Below are 18,752 nucleotides of genomic sequence, written 5' to 3' on the forward strand. Positions count from 1 at the left end.
TAATGATAACCTTGACAAAATTTCTCTATCATTTGTGTTTTTTGTTTCTAATTTATGCAGTGAATTTTTCTTCTTGATGCGAATAAAATAATTTTGACAAAATTCCATTCATTAATAAAATATTTTCGTGAAAAGTTTACTTAAAATGCGTCAAAAATCTACCATAAAAAAAAATATTTGTGTATAGACTCAACAAGGAGTGATTTTTTACTTAGCACTAAGTAATTTTCACTGAAAAATAAATTAATAATCACATAATATTAACTATATGCAATTATTTTCTTATCCGCAAGACTTTTGACGTTAAGTAAATTTTCACACATTATTAGAAAAATGATTTCTCAATTTTAAATTAATCACAAATATAGTCATTTTCACAAACGGTTTTTTAATATTTTCTGATTTTATTATTATTATTTTAGGTTTCATAATATGCCGTCAAATTATAAGCGGTACGGTTTTAAGTTATCTATATGTATATTTATTCACGATATTCATCATGTGTCTAGCGTATTTTCATTGCTAGAATTTAGAATATCTTTTAAAACCTATCATCTAGATGAATCCCTTAATTATTAATATATGAATGTATCAAGAAAAAGAGAGAAAAAGAACAAAAGATTTTCCTGCAGTAATTTTTATCATAATATACTGAATGCAATTAATTACAACAAAGAATGTTACAATATTTTTCCCGTATTATAATTTAATTAGGAGTTTTTTTTTGTACTCGCTACAAGACTAGTAGAAATAAAAAACAAAAAAAAATTAGAAACTAGTTAATTCTATTAACGTTTAACCTTGTTAATATTCGTTAGATTTCATTAAAAATCATTATTGAGGCGAAAGTGTCTAATTAATATTCAATATAAAATAAAAATCGAATTTTTTTGTTTACAAAAAAAAAAAAAATCCGCTACAGGGTTACGAAAAAATTTTATTGTTATTCCCTGACATTTTCCTGCATTACAGACCGAAAATCACAAAAATAAAAAATTACGAAAATATTCAAAAGAAGTTTAATTGTAAAGAGAGATAATTTTTTAAATTAAAAATTTGATTTAAAACTTTAGGGTGTCAAGATATTTTAAAAATAAAATTAATTACCGTAGTTAACTTCCTTTGATTATTTTCAAATAATTCTTTAAAAAAATTAAATTATTTTTAACAGAATTTTTTAAAAAATTCAATTATTTTGGATAGAATTTTAGGAAAATTCAATTATTTCAAAACTTTACAATTATTTGTCCATAAAAATTCAATTATTTTTAAACAATATCATTGAAATATTTTAAAAGACAAACTTTTCAAAATTTTACATAAAACTTTGCGACACCTCAAGTTTTAGAAAAAATTTAATTTTAAATCGTTTGAAAATTAACTAGTTAAGAAAAATTGTAGTTCTAACTCTTTCGAAATTAATTAATTTTATATGCAGTTTGGACTTTTCAATTCTATTTTTAACACTAATAAGCATATAAATATATTCGATTTTGACAATTCAAAATATTCAATTATTTCACAATTATTAAATTAAAATTCTTTAAAAATTGAATTTTTATTTAATAAAATTCTAAACTAATTTTTTAACAATGATTATTTTCAATTCAATTTCACAAAATTCAATTTATTTTTTCAATTAATTAATTAATTTTCAATTAATTCAATTAATTTCGATTCTGACGATTCAAAATATTCAATTATTTCACAATTATTAAATTAAAATTCTTTAAAAATTGAATTTTTATTTATTAAAATTCTAAACTAATTTTTTAACAATGATTATTTTCAATTCAATTTCACAAAATTCAATTAATTTTAAGTATTATATTATATTTCTAAGCATTATAATTAAAATGTTTTCAAAAATTCAAGTAACTTTAAAAATGTTGAATTAAAAATTTCTAAAAACCTAATTTTTCAGAATTTTAAATAGAATTTATTTGAAACTTAAATAATTTTTTGAATCAGTACCTAATTATTTTCAATTTCTTTAAAAGAATTGAAATTTTCTAAGATCAAATAATAGAAATTGGATATTTTCCAAGTACTTTTGATAAATTACTCTTTCATTTTCCTGATTTTCCTGACCAATTTCATTTTCTTACAACCTACAAGTAAATTTAAGAAAATGAATATAAAAAAATTTACATAAATATACGTACATTTAAAACATTGTAGGTAATAAATAAAATAAAAATAAAGAATAAATAACTATATTGATTATTAATTAGAAACTTTCAAACAAAAAAAATGTAATGAGCTTCTAGAGTCTAGAATTTTGCTATTCTGTGATAGGTGATTCGCATTCACAATACCAAAAAAATTATAAAGAAATAAATTCAGTTTAAATGTTTAAAATAAAAAAAAAATCATAAAAAAATGGTTTATGAACCAAAAAGTAAAAAATAAATAAAATTAGTTTAAAAATTAGATTTAAAACTAAAGAAAAGAAAATCAGTTCGTTTATAAATCATATTTAAAAGTAGAAAAAATAAGTAAAATTGGTTTTTGAATAAAATTTAAAATGAAAAAGTAAAAAAAAAATAAAAAAACAAAATCAGTTGGTTTATAAATCATATTTTTAGATATTTTGGAGTAAATGGGAATTACCCTATCACTATATTAAAAAAATTCATTTCATTTAGTTTATAAGTGCCATATTATTTATGAACACAAAATTAACGAAATAAATGAACGCCTTTTGGAACAGCCACTATTCTAGTCCGCCACCTGAAAAGGAATTCTGTGTGGACGGTGAGCATCGAAGTCGAAGGGATATGTCACCGCAAGGTTGTAAAAGACCAGCGCTTATGAGCACTAGAGACCATTCCGCTTCCATTTCCAGTTATCAACACTATCGTAAGGTACGATTTCATATTGATCCATATAATATATTTTTCCCACATATAGATATATGTATATTTAATCAAAATATCAGGCTATCAAAAAATTCCATCAAAAACTTACGAGAAAAAGAATAAAAATCTAAGAAAAGAATGTAAAATACAACTTTATATTTTTTGGTCAAGAAATCAGGCCAATGATCATTAAAGAAGCAAAACAAAATTTTTCTGCTAGTAGTAGAAATATATTCTATTCAGACAAATTTCAATTTTTGTAAATTTATTAACAGTAGAAAAATCAGTTTTAGTCAGACAATTCATATTCTGTTATTAAAAAAAGAAATTAAAGAAATCATTTGTATCGCTAATTTCCTTTAAAAAAAAATAAATTTTTAACATTTTCTTTAAAATTACGAACGAGAATAAAACAATAAAACAGAAAACTTTTGCTACAATTCTTTAAATTTATAATGCATCAACCTAATTTTTCAATTTAGGTGTACTATGTACTTTTGATTAAAACTGCATTTTTCCACTCAACATGGAACATTTTTAAATGAACATGACTCTAAAAAAGTTTTCCAGGAATAATAATTGATAAAACGAAAATTTAATTTGTTAGGATGATTCACATCGTGCCACATTAAGCCACAGGTCCCATAGCGCAGCGCTGATGGATTCTCATCATTATCGAAGAAGGTCGCAAAGTCCTACAGGTCATCGTTCTCTTTCACCTCCTGATCATAGATCTGTTCCCTATTCACACAGTTACATGGCAGCTAGGTATGTATAAAATTCAAAAATTACTTTCATTTTTAAACTATTCTTCGAAATTTTTTTTATTTCTATTTTTTTAATGAAATTATTAGCATAGCGATTTTTATTATCGTAGCTAATTTTAATTTCACATTTATATTCTAAGTATTTAAAAACTTTTTAAAAATTTTTTTATTTTACTAACCCAGCTAAAAATTTCTGTAGAATATTAACTAAAATTCATATGAAATGATTCTAGGGAAATTGTATAGATCTTTATTTTTATCTGGGAACGTAAAAATTGTAAAATTGTTTACTATCGTATCTATTTCTATTTCACAAAAAAATTTACTTAGCAAATAGAACTAAATTATGGCCAAAAAATTTCAGATTTACATCAAGATCAGCGACAGCAACTCCAACTGGATCTCCGAAAAAGCGTCAATTGCCTCAGATACCTCAAAATTTGCAAATAGCCCTGAAGGATCGAGGAGTCGGAGATTTCACCGATAGAGCGAGATTCATTAAACATCGCAGTAGACCAATGCACTCATATCGAAATTCCAGTACGAGAATATAAATTTCTACTTTTTAAATTTGTTCGCTTTTAATTTTTAATTAATTAGTTAAGAATTCTTTAATTTCCAATTTCTAATTTTAAACTTTGAATCTTTAGGTTTCGAGAAACATATTACTGGTCTCTCAGACTCAGATCTACCGTCAATGAGTTACGATCCACACTCCCTTTCACACACTCATCTCCACAGATTACACAGATCACGAAGAGATCGTCTAAGTCCCGATAAAGATGTTCTTGCCGATCTTGGCGATTCTGATATGGAGAGTATAGCCTCCGTAACAAGTAGTGCCTTCAGCACACAATCAGAGCGACCACGTGGTTCGAGGGGATTAATGTGAGTATAATTCATTATTTATACGTATATAAAAATATTTGCTTTCTTTATTTATCAACGTAACATCGAGTCGATTAATAATCACGTACGACTTCATTTGTACAAAGACAGTCTCCTTAGGAGTACACGTCCCATTAAGAGAATTGACTACGGAAGTTGCATTTCGATGCGTCTCTCGTCCATTATTTAAACGGAAAAAAAAGAAACCGGTAAACCAATCAATCAATCAATCAATCAAATGCAAAAGTGTAACAACTGCAGTCCATCCTCTATAACGATAATCCCTGAATTAAATGGACATTGTCAAATGAATATCGCCCTTAGGTTCTTTCTCTTTTCTTTTCACATTCCTGCTTGCAATCTAAATATAGGTGTCCCAATTTTTTCTCTCTCTAGATCTAAAGATACTATTTTCTATTTCTATAGTTCTAGTTGCACATCCTTTGCACTGTATGTCAATGTCCATTTAATAATCGATAGATAGTTACCCATTCTAACGAATCAGGGTTCGAATTAAAATCAAGCGATGGTCGACAGAAGCGGTCAGAAATCTCGATTTTCCAGTTTTCACATTCAAGAAAATGATGCATTACCATTTGATGATACATTGCGACAAAAAATGTACTCTTCCTTTTTATCAATAAATGGAAAGTTTTCATTTTCTCTTTAAATTGTATTTATAATAACTGACAGTTTCGATCGACTAGAACGCATTAATTGTAAAGAATGGGCTATTTAAAATGTATTCCGAAGGAACTTTACTACTCTATATGAAAAATTGTTTACAGACCGACAGTTAAAAACGTTTTAATACCCGGTGTCATATCCCCAGTACCCCCACCCCCTAGGCGCAATAGGCGCAAGCACAGACTTAGGGTACCCTGCAGCGAATGTCATTGCCCAAACAACTATCCCATCAAACCAAAAAACAACCCTAGCAAGCATCACCTTCCCTCGCACCCCCTTATACGGAGCAAATCCGCAGTTGTTCGCTCGCTATATAGAAAAATGCGAACGCCCTTCACAAGATCGCAGACTGTCGATGAGAATATGTTGAGATATTACAGTCCAGCGACAAGCGAATACAGTGTCTGCGAGGGCCTCATTCTCAAGCCAGAAAGCCTTACCGGTACAAGTGCAACAAAACGCATTCCGGAAATCTACATCGAAGACTGCCTCCAGGTCAATTTTAACGACCGTCTTGTCGATAAATTTCGCTCACGTTATTTACCACCCTATGGTTATGATTTTGGTTCACATCGACGATCCCGCAGTTGGCAGGATCGTTCCACAAGAAGTCGAAAGACTCCAAGATATTCAAGTTTCCTCGAGAGTTTAAATCCCACAGATTTCGCTTACAAACGCCTCGATCTTCGAAACAATGAAATCAGAAATAAAACTCTCGCCAGACAACGAAGATCTTTTTTACTCTCAAGAGCCAAAAGTTTTGACAATGAAGTCCTAAAGAACTCCCGACTAATCATCAATAATGATGCCACCACGAATTTTAATAGAAAACTAGTATCCGTGTCGAGAAGGGCAAAAAGTTTCGATTACGACGTTCTATCCTCAAATATATTTAGTGACGATAGTCTACGAACTGCCAGGGAGAAGGTGAAAAAAAATCTCTCCCTCAACGATTCTTCCTACGGTGATAGAATTCCTGCTCTGAAAGATCAGAGCAAATCCTATTATGATTCAAATGGCGACAATAAAGCTCGTATGAAACAATTGGCCATTGAACAAATAGCCTTCGATCAATTCACTGCTAATCAAGAACAACAAAGACTGCTTTATGGTTATGACTCCGAACTGAGCGCCGGCGAAACGGAAATTTATCTCCCCATTAGTGATACAACACGTTTTTCTACAAATAAATCCGATGATTTTGCAACTAAACGAAAACACGAGTCAATTTATCATGATATTGATAGTAAGCGAGAGAAATCGCGAAGTTTAGCCGATGATCTCTACAGTCCTCTCGAGTCAAACGATCACATATATTGTAGTATAGACGATGTTATGTTACCCTACTGTGATTACGATTACGAGCACACCTCATATCCCTACCACGATCAATTCTTTGATTACAATCGAAAAAATCGTCGCCGACGTACCAAAAGTACAGACTCATATCTAGACGACTACTCCTACGATTGGGAGGAGGAGGAGCCTGATTATTTTTCTCAAGAAAGAACTGATATTTACAATCCAGAGGCCTATTATCGTTATCCAGTTTACGACCGGAGAAAACCAAGTGATAAAACTGTGCGAAAACACAGAAATACTTCTCGCCTTGAGACTGATTCTTATAATAGTTATTATCCACAATCAATAAATTTTGATAACGTAGAATACGAAAATATCCCCCGACTTCCAAGAAGAAGAAACGATAATATTAGTTATTACGATGATTATCCAATTCGCGAAGACTTAGTGACGATCGCTCGTGACAATCAGCCTAGGCAACAGACCCAAAAAATGCGAAATCGCGCCAGATCGACTCCAATTCTCTACTTCGATCAAGATCTCATGGACGATGATAGACGCACCCAAAAATTGTACAAAAGAAAACGTAACACCAGTTGTCCGGAGGCCTTCCGCACATTCGACAGTCCCCCAACGAACGACGACAGTCCATCCGATCTTCTCTTCTACGCCGACGAGAATTTCGGCTCAATGGACACGGTCATCGATCGTAACTACCAAAGAACGTTAAACAGAAGCAAAATTCCACTTTATGATAAATACGCCGAAGATGAATATTACGATAATCAAAAGAGAAAAACAAGTTGTCCGGAGTGTCTCGAAATGCTCCAGGCCGAGAGAACTGAGCGAGAATATCAGAGGGAGAGAATGTCGGCCGAGATAAGACAGCAGCACCGGTATCGCAGACGCAACAGCAGTTGTCCCGAGGCACGTGAATTGGAATTCGTCGATAAGAAGGGTAGTAAGAGAAATGTCGCGATAAGCGACACCCTCGAGTACTACGAGTACTCGATGGAGAGCGAGAGTCAGTGTAGCGAGAACTGCGGCTTTGGCCCGTCTGATCCACGTAGGCCCCGTAACCGAGCACCCCGCCCCGGTAACGCTAATTCAAATCTCTTTGATTCCCAAACCGCTACCTCCGACACTGCTAAAAACCCACGGGCCACCGTCGACCATCACGAAACTCCTACTACTACTACTACTACAACTACTACTACTACATCACGTTACCATCACACGAAACCGCAACTCGTCGCCATGAACACGCCAACCGGCGGCGAATCCTATGAACTACTACTACTACCTTCCGAATCATCGCGTCAACAACGCTCGCGGAAACAATCGACGACGCACGACTACCACGACGATCACCCTCACGACGATGGAAATAATCGACGATCGTCCTCTATGCCCGAAAGCAGTGACTATACCAGCCAGAGTGGGTCCTATGAAAAATCGTCCAGACATCAAACGCCTGAGATCGATCACAATGGCCACAGCAAGCGGGGTCAATTTACGAGGAGCTTTAGTAATACCGACGCACCAACGGACGAGAAAGTTGGTGAGAATATCTTCATTTTAAATACATAAATATACATTTACTGTTTATACTCTAATATCAAAATATTTTCAATATTTCAATTCATTTAATTACATTATCAGTATAGTACAAATCAGTTTACAGGGCTTGAAATAGTAAAAGTTTTCAAAATACGGACTTTACGGACCAACTGACAAAAATATAACCAGTCCGAGTCAAAGAAGAGAACATTTTAATTAAAACTAGAAATTAAATTTTTCATAACTGTAAAACATGAAGATATTGATATCTTCGAGTCTTCAACTCGGAGTGATCGATTTCTTCATGTTTTATAATAATTAAAGATGATCGAGTGATAAAAATCATTTATAATTCAATTATTATACAGGACCACAAAATTTATTTAAAGGAAGTATTGACCGGAACATGTTTTTTATATGTTTTTTGGGTCGCTAAATTCGAATCCGAACAACTCAGTTTTCCGCCATCACGTCAAGTTTCTTCACAAATTAATAAAATTCGCAAAAAACTGACTGTAAACAAGATATAAATAAAAATAAGCAGAAGAATCTATTAAAAAACAACTTTAACACATAGCATTTAAAAAACTCGTAAATATTACAAATTTAAGATGGCGGATCCAATAAAAATTCAAGCTGTATTGCATTTTATATTCAATTGTTATTTAAAATTTTAACTGAAATTAATTTTTAAATCAATTTTTATTAAAAAATTCTACTAGAATTCAATTATTTAAATACAAAAATAAATAATAATTTATTGAACAATTGAATGTTTCTTAAAATGCAATTCTCATAAAGAATTTTATCAACATGTTTTCAAATAATTAACTTCTATCAACGAATTTTCATTAAATTTTTTAGAATAATTACATTTTTCGAGAAATTCGATTAAAATTGTATTAAAAATAATTGAAATTGTACAATCAGTTTTAATATTTGTGAAAATAATTGAATCCCTAAGAAGAATTTTACTAATTTTAAACAATATTTAATTTTTGCAAAGAATGTTATTACACTTGAAAATAATTGAATTTTTGCAATAAATTGCAACTTTTACAAAATTGAATTTTCTTTCGTGTTTTTAACTAAAATTCTTTTATAAATCCATTATTTTTAATAATTTTTGAAAAAGTTACTTAAGAATTTTAAAATTCATTCCTTTACAACTCAATTTTACAAAATTTCAAATATTCGTAAATTTTTCAATTAAATAGTATATATTAGATAATAAAACTTTAAATAATTTTTAAAAAAAATCCACAATTAAAGTTTCTCAAAAAAAATTAATTCCACAGAATTGTTAGTTAAAAATATGAAAAATTCAAATTTTCAAAGATTTTAATCTGAAACCTTTTCAAGGATTTTCGAGGAATTCGATTAAAATTGTATTGAAAATAATTGAAATTCTACAATGAGTTTTATTATTATTACGAAAATAATTGAATTCCTAAAAAGAATTTTATTATTTACGAAAATAATTGAATACCCTTAAAAATTTTAATTATTTATGAAAGTAATTGAACGATTGCGAAGAAATTGATTTAAAAAATTTGTAAATAATGAAATTCCTGTGAAATTTTTATTATTTTTTGAAAATAATTAAAATTTTGTGTAGAATTTTATTAAATTTTTTTTTTTAATTAATTGAATTCTTTTGGAAAATTTTATGAAAATAATAGATATTGAAAATCATTAAATTAAGGGAAATTTTGGAAAATAATTGAATTTTGGAGAAGAATTTAATTATTTCTAAAGATAATTGAAATTTTGATGAAAATTTATTAAAATTTTTGAAAATAATTGAATTTCTGCGAAGAATTTTATTACTTTTGAAAATAATTGAATTTCTACAATCATTTGTAATTTCTCTAAAATTCTTCAAATTATATCGTACAATTTACCAATATTTCGTTTTTAAATCAAGTTACGGACTTTATGGACCTTTTTTTTAAATAACGGACTTTTACGGGATTTACGGACCTAGTTCGAGCCCTCCAGAAAGAAAACAAATTTAAGTAATCTCAATATGAAAAAGAAAATATTTTATTAGTAAAAAAAATCAGTAGTACAAGTCAATTTTACGAGCGACAAAATTTTTCAATTATGTTTTGATTCTAATACAGCTGGTTACACCCATATAAAAATTTTTTTTAACGAAATATATTTTTTTTGAGTTAAATAAACGTATATTTGTCTCAGTATTTGTCTCAATTATTAAATTTTGAACTGTAGTTTCAGACTTCAGTCTGACAAAATACTTCATCTTAGTGTAATTTCGTTATCAGTAGTACAAATCAGTTTTAGTCAGGCAGCATTTTACAATCTTGTACTTTTATTATAAGAAAAAGAAATAATTTCTACTCAGACAGATTACATTCATGTAATGTAAAGTTTACTATTATACAAATAGACAAAACAATTAGTACTAGTAGTAAAAGTCAATTTCAATCGAACAAAATATTTTTTCTTCATGTGATTTCATTATCAGTGGTAAAAATCATTTTCAGTAAGTAGTATGTTTTACATTTTTGAACCTAATTATAGGTGTATCTGCCGAATTTTTTTTTCAGTGTAAATATATAAGGGTGCTAATATTTTGAGGGGCACAGGTTAGAAGTTATTTGGGTATTGAATAAAAATTAACTAGAAAAGTTAAGTTAAACTCCCAGTAATTATTAGTCAGTGATACACAATTTCCCAAAAAATGTATTCTTAAATCAGTTTTAATAAATTTCTTCCCCCATTTTCAAAAAGATGGCAGCCTGAGTGACACGGCGGTTGGACTTCACGTTGAAGAATCGTCGAGGAGAAATCGAAAGAATTCACCAGGGAGTAAAAGTGGCAGCGCAAGTAGTGGTAGCGGCAGTGCCGTTCAGTATCAAAGCAGTGGAATGGGAAAGAAGAGCAACAGCACGAGTCAATTGTCTGCGACAGGTAAGACATCATTATAGTTTGTTCCGTTCACGGAAATAAACTTTTACTCAAAAAAAAAAAAAAAAAAAAAAAGTTAACTTCAATTCAAGTCACTTTCAGTCTATATAAGGATTATTACTTTCTCTCTAAAAAACATAAAAAAAAAACAAAGAAAAATATTTCTAAAAATAGAAATTATATTTTTCATTTCCGCAAAAAAAAAAAAATTTCAAACAAAACTTTAAAGTTAAACTAAAATGTGGAAAAAAATGATGATGAATTTAAAGAGAAAAAAAAAATTCTAGAAACACAAAATTTTTTAGCATTCTTTTTTTTTAATATCAAAAGCAAGAGTCTCCGGAATCTTAATCTCAAATTCCTATTTCACTAGATGATTAATTATGTACATTATTCTAAACAATCTTCTTCATATATTTATTTCTTGATTTCTCATTGTTATATAATAGATTTACTGTCAAGTTGCCGAGGCAATATTTTAGTGTAGATTTTATTTATACATTCATATCTAGTTTATAGAAAAAACAAAGGCGTGCTGTCGTTACGATTCGGATCAACAAAGAAAATTGGCTTTCCAAATTTTTTTCAATTCAATTTAATAATTTTTTCCAGGAAAGATTATTTTAGAAATTTTTACTTAGAATTCGTATGAAATGAAATCAGTTAAAAAATGAAATGAAATTTAAATAAATGCGGTACGAACAAATATTTTAAACCACCTGAAGTGATTAAAAAATAATTATATTTTGTAAACTTAAGGCTTTTTTTTGCAATAATTACAATGACGAAATTTTATTTAATTCAAATAATCAATTAGTTCAGTTGTAAATATATATTTTATTTAACACCAATATAATATTTAATTGATTAAAATCAAATTTATTTAATACCATTCTAATATTTAATTGATAAAAATCAATTTATTTCATACAAAAAAATATTTATTCGATAAAAATAAATTTATTTAATTCGTTCATAAAGTGTACAATGTTTAAATGAATAATGAATAATTTTTCATTTTCAAAGGAAATATTTCTTTTTCAATATAAAATTTTATTCTGAAAAATATTGAGTCATGCTTTCAAAAATAATTTACAGAGTTTAAAAATATTTAATTTGTTTTCGACTTTTATTTTGTAATTTAGAAAAATGCTTTTGGTGAAAAAATATTTCGTTCATATGAACTTTTATATTTTTCATAACATTTTAATTCAATTAAATAATTACTTAACGCATTAACTTAATAAAAAAATTAGCAAAAAAATTTATGTGATAGAAATATTAATTTATTTTGATAAAAAATAATTTACTTAATGCAAAATAAATATTTATTTAATAAAAAGAAATTTCTTTAATACAAATAAATATTTATTTGGTAAAAACGGATTTAATCAAATAAATATTTATTTGGTAAAAACTGATTTAAACAAATAAATATTTATTTGCCAAAAAGACATTTTTTCATTAAAAAAAATATGCGCTAAAAATAAATATTTGCTAAAACTAAATTTCTTTACTATATGTAAATTTTTTCACTAAAAATAAATATTAGATTACAGAAAGTAATCGATTATTTGCAAAAAATAAATTAATTCCAGAGCAATAACCAATAATTCTCTTCCATCAACAATCAATTTTTAAAGCTCAAAGACGAGAGAATGATCTACCAAAAATGTGAAAATAATACAAAATTATTCTATTATTATCAAAAAGAAAAAAAACCAAAAAATCCTCGTTTCAATGAGAGGATAAAAAAATTAATGATAGCACACCGAATAGAATCATCTAGAAGATAGAATCTAAACACTCTCTAATTATTTTCTTCTTTCTTTACCATCTCACTTCTGCGTTCGTCTTCAACATCACACATTTACACATTGACTTCTACCAACCAACAACTTTTCGTCGTTGGAACCATATCTCTGTCATCGATCTGCACTACTCGCTCTGCTTGATTCTCTCGTGTGCACTAAAAAAATAATAATAAATATCGATCACGGGATTACGACACCTGCCTGAATCGATAAAAAAAACATTAATAATAATAAATAATCTTCACCTTTGCCTTGCGAAAAAATAATTAACATCACCGACAATTACAACTACCATTACCATTATTATTCCACAATAAAAAAAAAATTCAAAAAAAATCAAAAAAATCAAAAACATGACGAAATTATTCGTCGAATAAAAACGACACGTAAAACCATAACGTGCCCACGTGCGTGTCTGTTGGTGGTACATACTTGGGCGAGGAAGGCCGAAAACGGCGGATGGGGTTCGGGAAGAAGGGAAAATCGTCCTTTACAGTTCATCGTAGTGAGGAGGTTCTACCAGAGGACACTGCCAGTGGAAGAAGCGGTCGACAACCAAGTTCAGCGAGCAGCGATGGTGAAGGAAGTGGTGATGGGGACAGGTCCGCTCATTATTTCAATCTTAGGTTTTATTAGAATTTTATTTTTTTTATTTATTTCCATTTTTATTTGTCCCTATTTCTATTGTATAACTCAGGCGTATGGTCACTTTAATTACTTGTACAAGCGCATAATAAGTTCTCCCTTATGGCCTAGCGGTCGATAAAGTGCCCATTATTGACCTAGGGCAATAATGGTCACATTTTTACCCTTGGGCAATAATAGTCATTTTATTACCCTAGGGCAATAATGGTCACTTTATAAATCTTAGGTCAATAATAGGCACTTTATTGACATTATTATACTCAAATGTTAATAAAGTACTCGTTATTGCCCTAGGGCAATAATAGTCATTTTATTGATCAGCTAGACTATATGGAGAAATTTATTATGCATTGGCACAGGTAGCGTATTATTTAGTCCCTAAAGCGAAATCAGTTAAAATTTTAGCTAGCTTTTTGCTCTTAAAAAATTAAATTTTTTTTTTACTTTTGACTAAAACCGTTTACATTTAAACCCTTTTTGACTAAACTTGAACCTTGAAAGTATAATTCCAAACATATAAACTTGACTTAATTTGATTTTGAAATAATAATTAATTGCAATTTTTAATTATTACTATTTTTAATTATATTGGATTTTAAGATGTAAACGTTTTCGGACTTTTTTTCCGTGGTAAATTTACTGATTCGTTAGTAAAAGAATTTCTTTCCACTGATAAATCAGTTGAACTTGTAATTGATTTAAAAAGTAAAATGACAGTCACTGATTCAAATTAGTTAAAATTTTAACTGATTCAGATTTAGAGAGTTAGATTTACCAGTCGTTTAATTTGTCAAAAAAAAAGAGTATTATTTCAGTTCCAAAAACTAGATATAGACTTTGAGTAAAAAAGGTTACTGAAAAGATTTATTTATTTATTTTTTTTTTGGAATAAAAAAGTAGTTTGATAGTTAAGTAACTTTGAATTACAAAATTTAATCTATTTCCTCTTTGTCTTTTTGTTTTTTATGATTTGCTTTTTTTTTTGAGCGAACCTTCGACGAAATGTGAGTACAGGAAAAAGGGCTTATTCGAAATGAAATCAGGACAATGGTGAACAACACAAAAGAAAATAACTTACAGCGAAGCACACAGAACATTATATAGAATTTAAATGCAATGCATTGAGTGATGAAAAATTAAAGGAAATTCGTGTTTATTGTTAATTATAATTAACAATTGAGTTCTATTGTTATAACAATCGAAGTAATAAAAAAACGACATTTATTCCTGTCGTTCTAGTACTTTTTAAATTTTTATTTCAGTAGAATAAGACATTTTTGAACAGACAGAACATTGAACCTTTAGATTAATAGTATTTCAGTAGAGAAACTCAGCTTTAGTCAGACAAATAAACAAAAACAAATCTTTTCGTATAGTAGAAATTAAATCCAGCCAGTGAGTTTTAAATTTTTTGTAATTTTTAATTTTTTTTTTTTTTAAGTAGAAAAAAGTCATTTCTAGACAGACAAAGAATTATAATAGACGAAAATTTACTGAGAGTATTCTAAAAGAATATTTTAGTTAGACGCAAACCGTTTATTCATTATCAGTAGTAAAAATCAATTTTAGTCAGACATTACGTATTAAATTCTCAGTTTTGTTTTCAATTAAATTGAAATTTAATAATGAAATTTCAATCAATTTAGTAAAGTTAATAAAAGTAGAAAATCCGTCTTTGTCATAAACTTTTTGTTAATAATGACATCAGCAGTACAAGTCGGGTTTAGTCAAACATATTAAAATTCCTATTATCTAAGAATTGATGATGCAATATTTTTTTCTCTGAAAAAAGTAAATTTCAAAACGTTCAAAATGTGTAAAATTCGAGGTACTCTGTTAACAGTAGTAAAAAGTATTTTTAGTCAGACATAATTCTAAAATTACTCAATTTGTATTTAGAAAAATCTATTTTAACCAGACAAAAAGTTTAAAATTTCTGTAGATCCAGTAGTATAAGTCAATATTAGTATCGACATAATGTTGTCAATTGTTTTCATTTTATCATCGGTAAGAAAAGTTAATTTTAGTCAGAAAGAATTAAATTCGCGTAAATTTACTATTTTTAGTGAAATTAATATTTTTAGTGTAATTTCATAATCAGTAATAAAAATCGATTTTAGTCAGACATTGTGAATTAAATTCTCAATGTTAATGAGATTTAAATAAATTTAGTGACTAATAAAAGCTAAAAGTTAGTTTTTAACAGACAAAAAATAAACATTTTTTGTTAATCAGTAGTATAAGTCGTTTATAGCCAGATTTCGGATAATCTCAGTAGGAAAGTAGAATAAACTTTTTACTAGTGAAGAGGAAATATTTATTAGTGGAGAGTAATTTTCAAGAAAAAATGAATTAAATTGATATTACTCGGTAAATAAATAGTAAAATGTATTTTTAATCAGACATTAAGTGTCAAAATTCTCGTAATTTTGTTATAAGTGAGAATAATCATTTTCAGCCAGACAAAATATTTTTAATTTTTATGAATACAGAAAGTAGTAAAAGTCGACTTTAACTAAATAAACAGGAGTGAAAGTCAAGTTTAGTCAGACTAAATTAAAAAGGAACTCTGTGGGTTTTGCATTTTTAGTATTTTTACCAAAACTACGATTTCAGTAGTAAGACTCAGTTTTAGGTCAAACATGCCTTAAAATTCATGTCTGAATTAAATAGTAACTCTTTGGAACTGGTATTTTTAGCGAAACCACGGTTTCAGTAGTAAAACTCAGTTTTAGATCAGACAGGCCTAAAAAATCCATGTAATAATGAGTAGTGAAAGTTGTTTTGTGTCAGACAAAATCTTCCAAAAAAAAACTGAACGTTTTTTGTGTAAATTTATTCGATTTTTTCTATTTAAATTCCAAATAAAAAATTAATTCCTTAATTAAGTAATCAGTAGTTAAAAGTCAATATTGGTCAAACGAAATGTTTTTAATTTTTAAAAACCCTAACAACAGTAGTAAAAGTAAATTGCAGTCAGACATAGTGAATAAAATTTGTATTATTTTAGTAAAAACTTTTCTATCAGTAGCAAAAGAAGATTTCAGTCAGCCGAGAAATAATAAACTAGTGTTATTCTATCATTAGTTGTAGAATCGGTTTTAGTCAGACAATTTTTTTATTATCACTGATAAAAGTCGATTCCCGTCAGTGAAGAGATAAGAAATTTGTGTCATTCTACCATCAGTAGTAAATTCGGTATTAGTCAGACAATCTATTAAATTCATAAACTAATACATATTCCTTTATTTTTATTTAAACTTTTTTTCATTTTATTCAATAACATTCAACTTTTATTAAACAACAAAATTTTACAATTTTTTCTTTCTTTTACAAATTCAATCAGGCTTTTAAAATTTTTCAACTTGGATTGTTATACTATACAACAACTTGAAGAGAAAAAATTAAAAACGGTATTTTGAAAAATGAAATTCTTTAACTTTTTTGTCACTCATTAGTTATTGTAGATTTTTTTGACAGTTCTAAAACAAATTATTTCACACTAACACGTAGATTTGCATATGAGTTTTTCCCATGAGGCGAATTTAATACTAGAATGTAATTAAAAATGTCGGTAATTTTCATGATGTCAAATGATACTAATATTACACAATTTAATGTGTCGTTTATTAAATTCTGTTTAAGCAGTGGAACAGCAATAAAATGGTCAAGTATATTATTTAAAGTAATTTAATGATTATTTTAAAAATATTACACGGCTTGTCAACTTTAGAACAAATTCCGATTCGAACATTCAATTCTAAAGAAATTCATTTTAACCAATTTTACAAAATAAATAAAAATAATAAATACCGTAACTGATTCAATAAATTTAATATAATTATCAATATATCAAGTAACAAGATAAAAATTTCAAAATTTCGAAATTTCGATGAAAAAAATTCCATAGATTTTAATCTTTATATTTATATTTTTATACCTTTACAAAAAATTAACGTTAAATTTTAATTCGAATCAATAAGTTTAAATTTTATTGCAATTGAAATATATTCTAAATAACTAATCAAAATCTAATATTCAATGTTTACACCCAGAGAAAAATTCTATTTAATCCAAAAATAATTTAAGTTAAATAATAGTGTATTTGTCTCAGAAGCAACTAGTTTATTTATTTTAAATAAAAATTTTATTGGATATAAATAAAATTTTGTTTGAAACAAATAAATAGTTCAATTTGCTCTGAATTAACTAAATTTTTTTCTGGGTAAAAAAACGTAACCTGACTTTGAAAATAATAATTAATATTTCTTCTAAATAAATAATAAATAAAAATTTATTTATATAAATAAATAAATATAATAAAAGAAATAATAGCCTACAGTAAATTGAAGTTTTCCAATTTGTTCCAAGTGAAGAAAAATAAGCCGATATAGCAAATAAGTTTATCTCACACTGTTTTTTGAAAGCACGAATTTTATTTAGCGTGAAATTGAGTTGTAGAATTTTTTCTAGATGATAGAAATAAGCATGCACAGCTTTTATTGCCTGTACATTTTATAAATCACATGCAATTCGCTTCAATAAACTCATGTGTGATTCTATATAATGGGTTTAATAGTAATTTAGTTCAGCACAAATCAAAAAAAAAAAAGCTACTGTAATTTACATTAGAATATAATGTTAAATAAACAAATATATAGTTATGTTGCACAATATGTGCTTTTCTTGTTAGATATAAAGCTTCTTAGATATAATATTATTATTACTATAATTTCTACTATCAAAATTGTTTTTATTATTAATATTATTATTTTATCATTGTAATAATATTAATAATAATACCGATAATAATAATAATGAATATGAATACTAAATAAAATTATATTAATAATAATAATAATAATAAAAATAATTAAAATTAAATAAAATTATATTATTAATAATAATAATAAATTTGAGTATAATTTTTATAATTATTTTATTATGAATAATATTATTATTATTAATATTAGTAAAAATAATCAGCATAGTAATACTATTATTATTAATCGCGATAATATAATAAGCAATTTAAAGTAGAAATTTTATAAAAAGCGTAGATCGTAAAATTTGTGAAAGTCCGAATTTAAAAATGAATTTAATAACTAAAAAAGATTTTAAAAATTAATTAAAGCAATTAGAAGCCAGTGTCAATTAATAATGAAGTGTGAGTGTGACACATACACACATATTATACATATGGCTTTTATTTTTTTTAAATTTACTTAGCGCTTCCGTTTAACATCAATTTACTGCTGTACGTTAATAAAAAGAGATTCATTTCATTAATTTGA

The 18,752-nt window shown here is 27.4% G+C and overlaps 1 protein-coding gene across 9 annotated transcripts in view; it reads left to right on the forward strand.

Moving 5' to 3' along the window:
• The window catches only part of LOC122507702 (regulating synaptic membrane exocytosis protein 2), a 166,734-nt gene that overhangs the window by 131,074 nt on the left and 16,908 nt on the right, over positions 1 to 18,752 (forward strand). For 5 of the 9 annotated variants that reach the window (XR_006302138.1, XR_006302132.1, XR_006302133.1 and 2 more), the window contains 7 exons: positions 423 to 452; positions 2,714 to 2,867; positions 3,469 to 3,629; positions 3,993 to 4,168; positions 4,279 to 4,516; positions 5,305 to 8,066; positions 10,823 to 11,002. Coding sequence is in view for 1 of the 9 variants with exons in the window: in XM_043620559.1 (XP_043476494.1) it covers positions 423 to 452; positions 2,714 to 2,867; positions 3,469 to 3,629; positions 3,993 to 4,168; positions 4,279 to 4,516; positions 5,305 to 8,066; positions 10,823 to 11,002 (3,701 nt within the window). In the remaining 8 variants the exon portion in view is untranslated. Of the gene's footprint in view, positions 1 to 422; positions 453 to 2,713; positions 2,868 to 3,468; positions 3,630 to 3,992; positions 4,169 to 4,278; positions 4,517 to 5,304; positions 8,067 to 10,822; positions 11,003 to 13,234; positions 13,416 to 18,752 lie in introns of all 9 variants that reach the window. The other 4 variants (XR_006302134.1, XR_006302135.1, XR_006302137.1 and 1 more) reach the window with 3 other exon arrangements.

The sequence above is a fragment of the Leptopilina heterotoma genome, unplaced genomic scaffold, assembly GCF_015476425.1.
Source record: "Leptopilina heterotoma isolate Lh14 unplaced genomic scaffold, ASM1547642v1 Lhet_51, whole genome shotgun sequence".
NCBI lineage: Eukaryota > Metazoa > Arthropoda > Insecta > Hymenoptera > Figitidae > Leptopilina > Leptopilina heterotoma.